The 12016-nt window shown below is 54.0% G+C and overlaps 1 protein-coding gene across 1 annotated transcript; it reads left to right on the plus strand.

Annotated features, from left to right (window-relative positions):
- The first annotated feature begins 568 nt into the window (after window positions 1-568).
- LOC116822165 (C-type lectin LmsL-like) lies at window positions 569-10622 on the plus strand. Its single transcript, XM_032775835.2, has 6 exons — window positions 569-766; window positions 2905-3023; window positions 6151-6297; window positions 7937-8051; window positions 9026-9098; window positions 9788-10622. Exons 1-6 carry the CDS (start codon window positions 718-720, stop codon window positions 9807-9809), a joined length of 525 nt encoding a protein of 174 aa, XP_032631726.1. The 5' UTR covers window positions 569-717; the 3' UTR covers window positions 9810-10622.
- The last annotated feature ends 1394 nt before the right edge of the window (window positions 10623-12016 follow it).

Raw genomic sequence — 12016 nt, forward strand, 5'->3', positions numbered from 1 at the left:
TATGCTGGGTGGGTGGGTGGGTGAAGTGTCTCCCAATCCAGCCATTTCTCCAGGATTTTACCAATCCAAATTAGCTCTCTGCAAACTACATGGACAATTTTAACTCTCACAATGTAACAAATTTGACCTGGAGTTGCTACTGCATGTTGTTTTTTAACCNNNNCCCCCTGTTAACAAGTTTGGGGGGGGGGGGGGGGGGGAGAGGGGAACTCATTCCAGTGGGCATGGTCCATTTGCACACTTCCCTTTAAGAGTTGAATTTTCCACTGCTGGGCTACAGCTTTCTCTGCTTTCCACCTGTGCAGCCACTCTGTCCTCCCCTAGTGTCAAAGAAAGGAATTGCAGGATGTAGGATGACTATTCATCAGGTCCCAGGGAGATTTCCTTGTGCCTTCTCTCTCCCTGCCTGAAGACAACTAGTACATTTGTCCACCACAATAAAGTGAGCAGCTGCAGGGCTTACTCCACTGGCCTCCGCATGGAGAGAGGGTTAAACCAGGCTGTTGGAGCCAAAAGGGACACAGCAGGAACAAACAGGAAGTTCAGAGGAGCAGGATTTCCTGTGATAAGTCACTGCTGTGCAGAGGACTGATATAAAATTTCCTGCATCCGCTTGTGTTTCACCGTGAGCAAAGCCCGAGAGTCCAACCTGAGGGGAGTCTGTGCTAGCCAGTGGGGCTGTTGGGATTTGCCTGCTGACTCGCATCCTCACCAGAGATGGATCTCAGGACATCCTTGTCCCTCATGCTCATCTTCATTGCCTGGGGTGAGTTGCATTATCCTTCCCTCTGCTAACCCCCCGCCCAACCACACTATTCTGTAGGCACCACCACCCCACAGAGATGGCCTTGTGGAATCAGTGAGGAACCCTGGTCCTGGTAGAGAGGTGTCTTCACCGTGCACCCCTCCTGCCGGCCCAGCACCCATTGCTTCCCCTTGCTGCATTTTGGCAAAGAGACCAAGGACTGGGAGGTCCATGAACTCTGAACGCTTCACTCACCTCAGGCTTGAGAGGTGGAAGGTGAAGCAGAGGGTGCCTGGTTCCCTGTCTTCTCCTCTTGCCCCCACCTCTCACCCTGACCTTGAAGCTTCCTTTGTCACCCCATCCCACTTGTGCCCCTTTCCATGCACTTCGGCATGGAATGACCTCCCTCTTCCTATGCACCCAGAGTTTCCCCTGTCCTCCAAAGTCATCCTAATCCTCACTTTATGCTTGGGAGGAACTCCCTGTAAACAGCCACAAAACTGCCTCCTTGTCCTCCTTCAAAATTCTCCCCGGCCGTGATAGCTACGAAAACTTGACATTGGTCATGCCGCTGGCATGCCGAGACCCCTGCCCAACCTGTTGACTAATATGGTCGCATTATTCGCTTGCACTCCTCCGTATGGCTGCAGCCAGCTCTTGGCCTGGGTTGTAAGCTTTTGGGGCAGGGCTGTGTGCTTGTTCTTTGCACAGTGCCTAGCGCAACGGGGTCTTGGTCCATGATGAGCGCTCCGAGCTGCTCCCGTAATATAATTAATCATCATACTAATAGCACCAGTGGGATTAATCGGCCACAGAGTCAGGGCTGAGACAGGTTCAGCATCCTTTCTGGAGCAAAAGGGGAAGCAGTGTGCCGACGGATTCAGGTCCCACTCTGCTTGCTGGGCAGCACAGCTCTTCACTGCCACAAGCTAGCTCTAAATAATGTGGTTCATATTATTTTAATTTCCTTTCACTCTAAACTCTTCTCCATTCCCTTCTTCCTTGGGTCATGATGGATTCTTTGTCATTGGCCATTTCAAAATCAAGACTGGATGCTTCCTGAGAGATCTGCTGTAGGGATTATTTGAGTGCAGTTCTCTGGCCTATATTATCCAGGCGGTAACCCTAGATATCACCATGGTGTCTTCTGGCCTTGACTGCTATGAATCTTGTCTGTCACCACTTTTTATGTTTGTACCATGTCGTTTTTAAGCAAGAGACCCTTTCTTTTTCATTTGTTGTAAAGCACCAAGCAAAATGTTGCTGCTGTATTAATAATTATTGTTGAATAGTATGAAAAACCACTATTGATAAATGAAGCAATCAGTGAAAATCATTAACAATTCTAGCACCCCCTAGAATCATGCTTCTCCCTGAATGAGGGTGTTGATACTGCTATGGTAGTGCCACCAGATGGTGCTGTTACGCACAATCTTAGCATGTGAGCCAGAGTGCAGTCTTGGCAGACATAGTCTTGTTAGTTTGGTAATGCAATTTATTTTGGGGGGCCAAGTGCTGCAAAGGGCAGGAGGGTTTGTTGCTCTCTGGGAACTTGGCACTGATGTATGGGTTGAGATCACTGACAGAGGGGCTTGAATGTGTGCTGTTTGTGACCACCTCTGTTCCAGGACTGGTGCATAAAATGTAAACGAACAAGGTGCACTAAGAAACTACTCAGACTCCGTGTCACTGATTTCTCCTGCAATGAGGAATTGGTGTAATACTTATCTGCCTTTGGGCAGGGCCAGCTCCAGGCCACAGCGCACCAAGCGCGTGCTTGGGGTGGCATGCCGGGGTGGGGGGCGCTCTGCCGGTTGCCGGGAGGGCGGCAGGTGGCTCCGGTGGACCTCCCACAGGCGTGCCTGCGGAGAGTCTGCTGGTCTCGCGGCTCTGGTGGAGCAGCTCCAGGCACGCCTGCGGGAGGTCCACCGGAGCCGCAGGACCACCGGACCCCCCGCAGGGAAGCCTGCAGGAGGTCCACTCGAGCCGCGGGACCGGCGAGCGGCAGAGCACCCCCCCACTGCATGCCGCTGTGCTTGGGGTGGCGAAATTGCTAGAGCCGGGCCTGCCTTTGGGACCAATGCATGAAACATGCTGCACTGATGTTTTAGTCTCTCTTGCATGCTTATTGCACTTGTGGTTCCCGATCTTCACACCAGGTGCCTGCTCCCAGGAGAAGTGTCTCTGCACCCGCGGCTTTTGTTCCGAGGGCTGGGTGCAGTATCAAGACTCCTGCTATAAGGCTTCAATGGAACCGATGAAATGGCCTGACGCTGAGGTAAGTCTGAATGCAGGGACGTAGCGTGGCCTAGTGGAAAGAGCCCCAGCCTGAGACACAGGAAAGTTGGACTCTATTCCCAGCACTGGTTTGCTGGATGACCTAGGGCAAGTCACTCCCCTCTCTGTGCCTCAGTTTCCCAGTCAGTAAAATGTAAAGATACTGACTGATTTTGTAAAGTGCTTTGAGATCTTGTAACAGTGCACAGCCTCTGTCCTACCTTTCTCTGAGCACACAGAGCACTTGGAGATGCTCTGCTTGGGAACACCGCGTGTAGTTGATTTACACCAGTGATCACCAACCCATCGATTGTGATCAACTGGTCAATCCTGGAGCCTCTGCCAGTTGATTGCAATCTGTGGGGGGCGCTAAAAGTCCTGCAGTGCAGTGGGGCTTAGGCAGGCTGCCTGCCTGCCATGGCCCCACACTGCTCCCAGTAGCAGCTGGCTGCTGGCACGTCATTGTGGCCCCTGGGGGAGGGAGAGAAGGCAGCTCTGCATGCTGCCCCCACCCCCAGCACTGTCCTCACAGCTCCATCCTCGCAAGAAATGGCTGTGGGGGTGGCACTTGTGGTCACGGGCAGTGCACGGAGACCTGCTGCCCCCCAAAGGGCACAAAGAGACGTGCCACCAGCCAGCCACTTCCAGGAGTGGTGTCGGGCCATGGCAGTCAGGCAGCCTGCCTGGCCTCGCTGCTCCACCTACCAGGAGCTGCCTGTGGTAAGTGCCTCCTGGACAGAGCCTGTACCTCGTACCCCCTCCTGCACCCCAACCCCCTGCCCCAGGCTGGAGCCACTCCTGCACCCAAACTCCCTCCCAGAGCCAGCACCCCTCACCTCCTCCCACATCCCAATCCCCTGCACCAGCCAGGAGCCCCCTTGTGCATCCCAACTCCCTGCCCCAGGCTCAGCCTGGAGCCCCCTCCCACCCTCTGAACCCCTCAGCCCTTCCAGAGCCTGCACCCCTCCTGCACTCTACCCCAACCCCCTGCCCCAGCCCAGAGGGAGGGGGGAATGGAGTGAGCAGGATGGGGCCTTGGAGAAGAGGTGGGGCCTCAGGGAAAGGGTGGGGTAAATCCTGGGTTAATCTTAAATTCAAAGAGTGACCTTGTGTGTAAAAAGGTTGGAGACTCCTGATTTACAGTGTTCCCCCCTCACCTTTTCAGCATAGTGCAGCACCTCATCTGCAATAGCACGTAATCCTCAGCCCCGTAGAGCAAGGAGAGGGAGGAGCGCTCGCCTCCAGAGATCTCTCCTGGGACTAATGCTGAGGGTACGTCTACACTGTGATTAAAACCCCACTGCACTGTGTCTCTGAGCCCAGCTCAGCTGCCTCGGGCTCGCAAGACAACAAATAGCTTTGTAGTTGTCGGGGCTTGGGCTGGAGTCCGGGCTCTGAAACCTGAACGTCAACACTGCAATTTATAGCCCCGTAGCCCGAGCCCCAGGAGTCCAAGTCAGCTGAGCTGGGCCAGCCCCAGCCATGCTCCAGGTCTTGGATTGCAGCGCAGACACTCTCCCCTGGCACTTCCTTCCTGGGCCTCATTAGCTCTGTAGCTGTCTGCAGCCACCTCTGACCTGTCACTTAGGCACAGCTTCGCCCCTCCGCTTTCCTCTGGGACTCTTTAATGGGTGCCCCAGCGGGCAGAGTGCTGGTCCAGCTGCTGTCGCCCAGCGTGCCGGCCCAGATCAGCTGATGAGAAGCACTTGAGAAGAGCTAGGGAGTATTAACAACTGGGCATATTTGCTGAGCAGGGAGAGAGACAGGGGACAGGAAATGCTCCTGAGGGCACATTACTAAGGCCTGGATTCTGGCCATGGCTCCCTTGAGATCAGTGGCACAATCGGTGGCATGGGCTCCTATGCAATATCTGTTCCAAGGGCTCCACTGACGTCTCATTAAATCCTGAGCCCTGTGCCTGAATCTGCCCCTTGAGCAGCTGGTGTAACTCCTGCTAGGGGGAATCTTGGAATCCCTCCTCCGCCACACGAACGAGTTGGGGGAATTTCCTAGCCTTCCAGATGGCATCTGTTCACCTACTCTAAATATTCCTCCAATGGCCATTATTCCCCTCCCACCAAGACCTCTGTATCCATAAGCTTATATTCAGCTCGAGGGCATTTCTTAGAATCATAGAATATCAGGGTTGGAAGGGACCTCAGGAGGTCATCTAGTCCAACCCTCTGTTCAAAGCAAGACCAATCCCCAACTAAATCAACTCTGTGGGTCTGTCTATCTGTAAGGTGATAGCGCTTGAATGCCACATGCCATCTGTTCCAAAACGTCAGGGAACCTTCTAGCTGTCGATGCCCAGAGTTCTATTGATGGGGGGGTGGGGGGAATCAGAAAAAAGAAAAAGGGGGAAATGGAGGACACAGGTCTGGTTTTTGCCATCTGGTTAGCAGAGCAGGTAGCAACAACCACCTCTCTAATTGTTGGTGGAGGGCAGCCATTAACACCTGGCACAACACAGTCCCTGACCTGAGCTCTTCCTGTCCTCCCAACAGACTTTTCAAACGTTGACATTCTCAGGCTGTGTGTACACCAGGGAGCGGCAGAAGCTCTGTAAAAAAAAAAGGGGGGGCAGAGGTGCCTGAATCATGCCCCTGCCCCCCCACACTGCTTCTTCCCCAGAGACCCTGCCTCTGTGCTGCCCCTTCCCGCACTAGGCCACGCCTCCACATCCCCTCTTCCCCCACTTTTAAAAGTGGAGGGGACATGTCCCCTTGCCCCCTCCCCCTTTCTAGCACATGCTATAATGGCACAACTGCAGCTGTGCTGCTGTAGCGTAGACGCTTACTACAGCCATGGGAGGGGGGCTTTTGTCCCTGTAGCAAATGGCATAGTCCCCTCCCTATGGGGGAAACCAAGGTCTGAGAAGCTAAGAGACTTGCCCAGGGCCACCCGATGAGTCTGTGGCAGAACTGGGAATGCAGCCCATCTCTTTTGAGGGATGTCCCACTGCCTCAACGACCAGACCACTCCCCTTTTCTAGGGCCCTGACCCACTGATGTCAATGGGCATTTTTCCATAGATTTCTAAGCATTTTGGGTCAGCCTTGTGTGATTTGTGTGCGATTTGTGTGTGGTTTCAGCCTTGTGTGATTTGTCCTTGCGGTGCCTTTTCAGGTGGCGTGTCAAAGCTATGGCAAGAATTCCCATCTGGCCTCCATCCACAGCGCAGAGGAAAATGACTTCATCTTTCACCTGATGGGCAAGCCGCTGGATTACACTAAAGGACAGGCCTACTGGATCGGTGCACATGACACTTTCAAGGTAGCTCCTGCCTCACCCATTTGGCACAACCCGCAGTCAGAGCAACTGCAACTTCAGAGCAGTCGCTGGGGCTGGAGGGTCAGACTGGCATTTCCACCTATTCCCGGGGAACATCGTGGGGTTGAGGGCAGAATTTGGCTCCCTCTGTCTCACATTGTGGGCTTGTTATTTTAATCTGAAGTAGAGCAAAGAGTGTTTGCCTGGATTAGGCCCCCAGGAGTCCTAAGTTCTATTCCTGCCTCTGCTGCTTGGGTGGATTTAGGCAAGTCCCAGCTTCTCCTTGTGCTTCAGTTTCCCCATCTGTAAAATTAGGGTAATGCTACTGACCTGCTTTGTAAAGTGTTTTCAGCTCTACTAATGAAAAGTGCTAGAGAAGAGGTAGGTGTTACTGTTCCTGAGCTGCAAAGCATGCTGGGATACAGGGTGTAGAAAAGGCGCAGTGGAAACTACAACTGTTTTGTCACCTCCGCACTCCAGCTGACGTTCACTCTCTAAAAACCAGGCCCTGCCGTCTGAGCTTGTGAGAGAGCTGGGGTTGGGCATGACTGCTGCATGTGAGGAAGATGTGGGGCCGGTGCAAGGATGTTTCATGCCCTAGGCGAAACTTCCATCTTGTGCTCCGCCCCGCGCCTCCACCCTGAGGTCCCCCCCCACAGTAGCTGCCCCGCTCCGCCCTGAGGCTCCCGCCTTGCAGCAGATCCCCACTCCCCACCCTCTGCCCTGAGGCACCCCCCCACACACTCCAGCTCACCCCTGCTCCACACACGAGCACCCTAAGCTTGCAGTCGCTGCTTCACTTCTCCCGCTTCCCAGGATTCCGGTGCCTAAGCTGATTGGCGCCGCAAGCCTGGGAGATGGGAGAAGTGAAGCAGCCACAGCGTGCTCGGGGAGGAGGCGGAACAGGGGTCAGCTGGGGTGGGGATTTCCCCTGAGTGCCGCCCCCACCCCAGCTTGCTGCAGGGAGCCATCCTTGTGCTCCCCTGCCCCAGCTCCCTCCTCCTAAATGCCAGTTGCAACCGGAGCGGCCGAAGATCTAGCAACTGCGGTCACTGCCGAAGAAAATGGCGCCCCCCCCCTCCCCAAATCCCAGCACCCTAGGCAACAGCCTAGGTCGTCTAAATGGTTGCACCGGCCCTGGGAAGATGTGTTGGGATCTGGTGGAGGCTGGTGAGATCCCAAAGTGAAAGTGACACTGGCACGCGAAGGTGAACGCGGTGCCAGCTTAGGGCTGCAAGTGAGGGTTATAACAGAGCTGATTCCAAGCCAGGGCGGCGCTGCTCACTCTGACAGACAGAAGGATGGCCCAGTGCTTAGGGCAGCGCACAGGGACTTGGGAGTCCTGGGTTCAGTTCCTGGGTCTGCCACTGTCTCCCTATGTGACCTTGGTGCAGTCACTTAATCTACCCTGTGCTGAGTTCCCCTATCTGTAACATGGGGCGGACCCTTCCCCGCTCCCCGGGGTGGTGTGAGGCTGACTCTGTCAGTGCTGGAGAGGGCTGCAGTGAGGAAGAGTCCTTCACAGCTGGGATTTTAGGTGCTAGAGACAATGCTGATCCCTTACTGGCTATTGCTCCGTCTCCTCTCCCCGCAGCGCGCCTGGCCCCCGGTTCAGTCACTAACACTGTCACTCTTTCTCTAGGAGGGGTCTTTCATGTGGACGGACGGTTCCAAATACAATTTCCGGACATTTCCTTCAGACCAGCCCGATGGCCTCCCTGGGGAAAACTACCTGGGCTCTTGGATCCTGCAAAACGGTGGGAGCTTTGTACTGGTGCAGTGGGGGGGCAGATGCTTGGTGGCTCGGTTTGGTCAGAGCTGGCTCATTATCTCCACCCCCTGACTCTCGCCAGAACAACATCACCCAGATTCAGTTCCTGCTGGTTGGCTGCACCATCCGATCAAATCATTCTGCTGTCTGGTTTGGTCCCCTGGCCCTGCCCTAGCAGCTCAGTCCACTGACTGACCTACCTCTGCCCCTGACTGTGGCTTCTGCCAAAAGCTTCGGAATAAGACAACCCCTGCCTCCACCCCTCCAAAAACGCCAATCTAAACAAAACCCCTCCCTAGTGTCTGGCCATTTCCTGGGGAGAACCCTCCCCAATACACCCTGATCAGTGCCAGAGGACGGACAACTCAAGTGCATTGTGACCCAAGTTCAAAGTGAACTCCGCAAACAGAACAGTGTGTGATCACCTCGGGCTGGGAGCAGCTCCGGCCTGCCCCGTGTGCCGTCAGGTACAGCAGAGCTACCTGGGTTCAAAGAGGAGACACGTGGGCAGGGAGTGTGGGGGGTAAAGGAGGGTTGCCCCTCTATTTGCTGCTTGGCTTGTACTGAGCATGCTCACATGGACTGAGCATGCTCAGAAACACTACTGAAGCCAGCTGCCCTCACTCCGTCCTCCCCCACTATTGGCAGGCATGGGTCATCCAGTTATATCAATTTGCAATGGAGAAATTGATGACCCAAGATGCAAGATGGCAATGGACCAAGGCAATATTGTTCTCAGCCTTTCTTTTCATGCCTCATCTCAGTTCCCACTCGTGTTTTCCGGTATCTATCTATCTATCTATCTATCTAATCACCCCAGTCATGACCGAACAGATGTTGCAGGTACAATGGTTACATTAGCTCTCACATGCAGATGACTTTCCTAGTCATGGAAGTGCCCGTTCCTGCCAGCGGGCAGTTTGTTCTTGGGCTGATTCCTTCTGATTCCGTCTCTTTCAGGCTTTGTAACCTGGAACGACTATGACGCCAGCTGGTCCTTCCCGTTCGTTTGCAAATACACCCTGAGGAACAGGTACCATCCAGCTTCGCTCCCACCAGGGCAGGCTATTCTCCAGACAGGCGAACTCTAGCAGTGGCTGAAGGTGTCCCGGTGACTGTTCGGGCACCCCCAGGGCCTTGTTGTTGTTTATATTGCAGTTGTGCTCACACTGGGCCAGCCACTGTACAAACACGTAGGAAGACACAATCTCTGTCCTAGTGAGCTCCACACACAGCGATGGCAGCATCCTGCCTGCACGCCGCCTGCTCGGGAAGACACGTCTCTGGGGAGCTTAGTCTCCAGGGATCCTCTGGCCAATGGGTGGGTGACTCCTGTGAGATGGGCACCTTCCTCCCAGGCTGAGATCCACCAGCTCAAGCAGGAGCCACTAAACGGCCTTCAGACAGGAGCATCTTTAGTTACTGCTGACCTGAATCTGGCCATACTGGCACTAGAGCCTTAGATGGGAAAGGCCCCGTATCCCCTTCCCTGACCCCCTAAACTTGCTGGGACCACTTCCCTGGGGCCACGTTGGAGCTAGCACCCCCTACAGGGCAAAGGCCCCTTGTCCCATTTCCCATTCCTTGAGCCAGCTAGTACCCCACCGTTGGTCTAGATCAGAACTGGCGCCCCTAGAGAGAAAAGGTCCCATCCACATCTGGGCACCACAACCAACAGCTGTTTCTCTTCCTTTTTTGCATGGGCAATGCCTGTTCCTGCAGCTTCAAGGACCAACCCTGGTAACAGGACGTGGTGGAAGACGTGGCCTGTATCCTGCAGTGGAGGCTGCGTCACTTTCCTGTGCTGTAGCTTCACATCTGGAACCAATTACTGCTGTGTCCTTATCCCATCTTTTGTGTCCTGGGTAGAACTGGGCAAAGAACAGGTTTGGGGGTTTGCTGGGAATTCTGAAAAATTAGGAGGGGAAATTTTTAAAAAAAAAATATTGTGCAAATGGAGAAGTGGGGGAATCATTTTGCACCAAACAAAAATTTGGTTTTGATTGTGACCATTTTAAAACTCTTGTTTGCTTGTTTGTTTTTAATCAAACTAAAGGCCATTTCAAAAGGGAAAGTAGTTTCAGACCAAACATTCCAAACGTTTCGATTTGTTCTGGGTTATTTTTGGTTTTTAGTTGTGACCAATACACTTTAGTGAAGCCAAAGCAATTCACCAAATGGTTCGGTTTCACCAAACCTGCATATTTCACCGGAAAAGGGGCTGGTCTGAAAAGTGTCACCCGACTGTATTCCCCCTCAGTCCCTGCTGGCGGGCTCCTGCTGGGAGCCACTTTCCAGTGGGACCCCGCAGCAGGCCGAAGGCCGGGGGAACAAAGGTCGCAGTCTCTTTGGACGCCAGAGTCACCCAGCTGTACGCTGCGCTCTCGCTGGCACGACATCACTCAGCGATTCTGCTCATGCAAATCTGCTTAGAGAGCTCCCTGCTCTGATCTCTGCTTGTCTTTCTCCCTCCTGCTTTATACATGTACCTGGGCATTCCTACCAATGCTCTGGGCCAAAACAAAATGATCAATAAAAAAGCTACGCGGCAAGAGAAGGAATGTAGTAATCATTGTACAGCGCCTGGCACAGTGGGGACCTGGCCATGAGTGGGGCCCCCAGGTGTTACCGTAATGCACCTAATAATGTGCAGCACCTGGCACAGTGGGGACCTGGCCATGACTGGGGCCCCCAGGTGTTACCGTAATGCACCTAATAATGTGCAGCGCCTGGCACAGTAGGAGGGGTAAGGGCAGCAACATGCAGGGAAAGGTGAATAAAACCACTGCAGCTTTTGCCAGGTGGAACATTTCTCTCACAGTGTCGCTTTGGCGATGGAGTCAAGGTTCCAAATTTCCTCTTGACTCTCTGAGATTTCAAGGGGACAGGGCGATTTTACCCTCTGCCCCAGCATTGAATTCCCCTCGCAAGTCACCAGCACAACCCTACGGGGCTTGCTCAACCCCGAGGTGAAATGCTCTGGCAAGCGTTGGGCTGTGTTGCTCTTGACCATAACCACAAAGGCTGACCCAGAACCTTATCCAGCAGTTGGCATTGGGGCATTTCCTGGCTAAGGCTGTGAAATCCTGCAGGCCCAACCCTACAGCCTCAGTTACGAGGTGCCCGTTATGGAGATCTTCTCCTGCGGGAGGGGCAGCGGTTTGCTCCATGCAGAAATGATGGGGGTAATCCCCCTCAGCCTGCTGGGATCCGGATCCGGCCATTGGAAGGACTTGGCTGACTTGATGCAGCGTATAAGTTTCTGCTAAGGGGAACAGCCTCAGGTAAATGGGCTCTCATTTCCTGCGTGGAGAGGCAGCCACATGACACAATCAAAGTTAGAACAAGACATGGATGTTTGCCAGCTGGCGCTGAATAACCCTGGGCACAGGCCTGCCAAGGGAAGGCGGGCCTTCAAACCCAGCCAGAGCTTGGAAAGACGCTTCATCCAGACAGTTGTTTCTGGGCAACAGGGCAGGAGGATGGATGACTTAAGGGCCTGAGGATTTACAGGATTCAAAACTCGATGATCCCTCTTCAGGCTTAAACTCCATGAGTTCTCTGCAAGGAGGCACTGCCACCTCATAGAATATAGGATTGGAAGGCCTTCAGAGGTCCAACCCCTGTAACAGGAATCAATCTCAGACAGATTTGTGCCTAGATCCCTAAAAGTGGCCCCTCAGGATGGACTCACAACTGGTTAGCAGGCCCATGCTTAACCATTGAGCTATCCCTCCCCTAACTCAGGCTTGACCAGCAAGTCTGTGTGGGATTCTTGGGCTCCTACGGCTCTGCTCAGGCCCCTGACAGCCAAACAGAGGGCCACCTCAACCGGCTCTGCCTGAGATGCCCTGTTGCAGGTTGAGAGACTCAGGAAAGTCAATTGCGTCTCTGGAGCAGTCTCCAGGGATCCGGTGGGGGGTGATTTGTGCCCCTGTGCCAAGGCGTGAC

The sequence above is a fragment of the Chelonoidis abingdonii genome, chromosome 4 (assembly GCF_003597395.2).
Source record: "Chelonoidis abingdonii isolate Lonesome George chromosome 4, CheloAbing_2.0, whole genome shotgun sequence".
In the NCBI taxonomy this organism is placed as follows: Eukaryota; Metazoa; Chordata; order Testudines; family Testudinidae; genus Chelonoidis; species Chelonoidis abingdonii.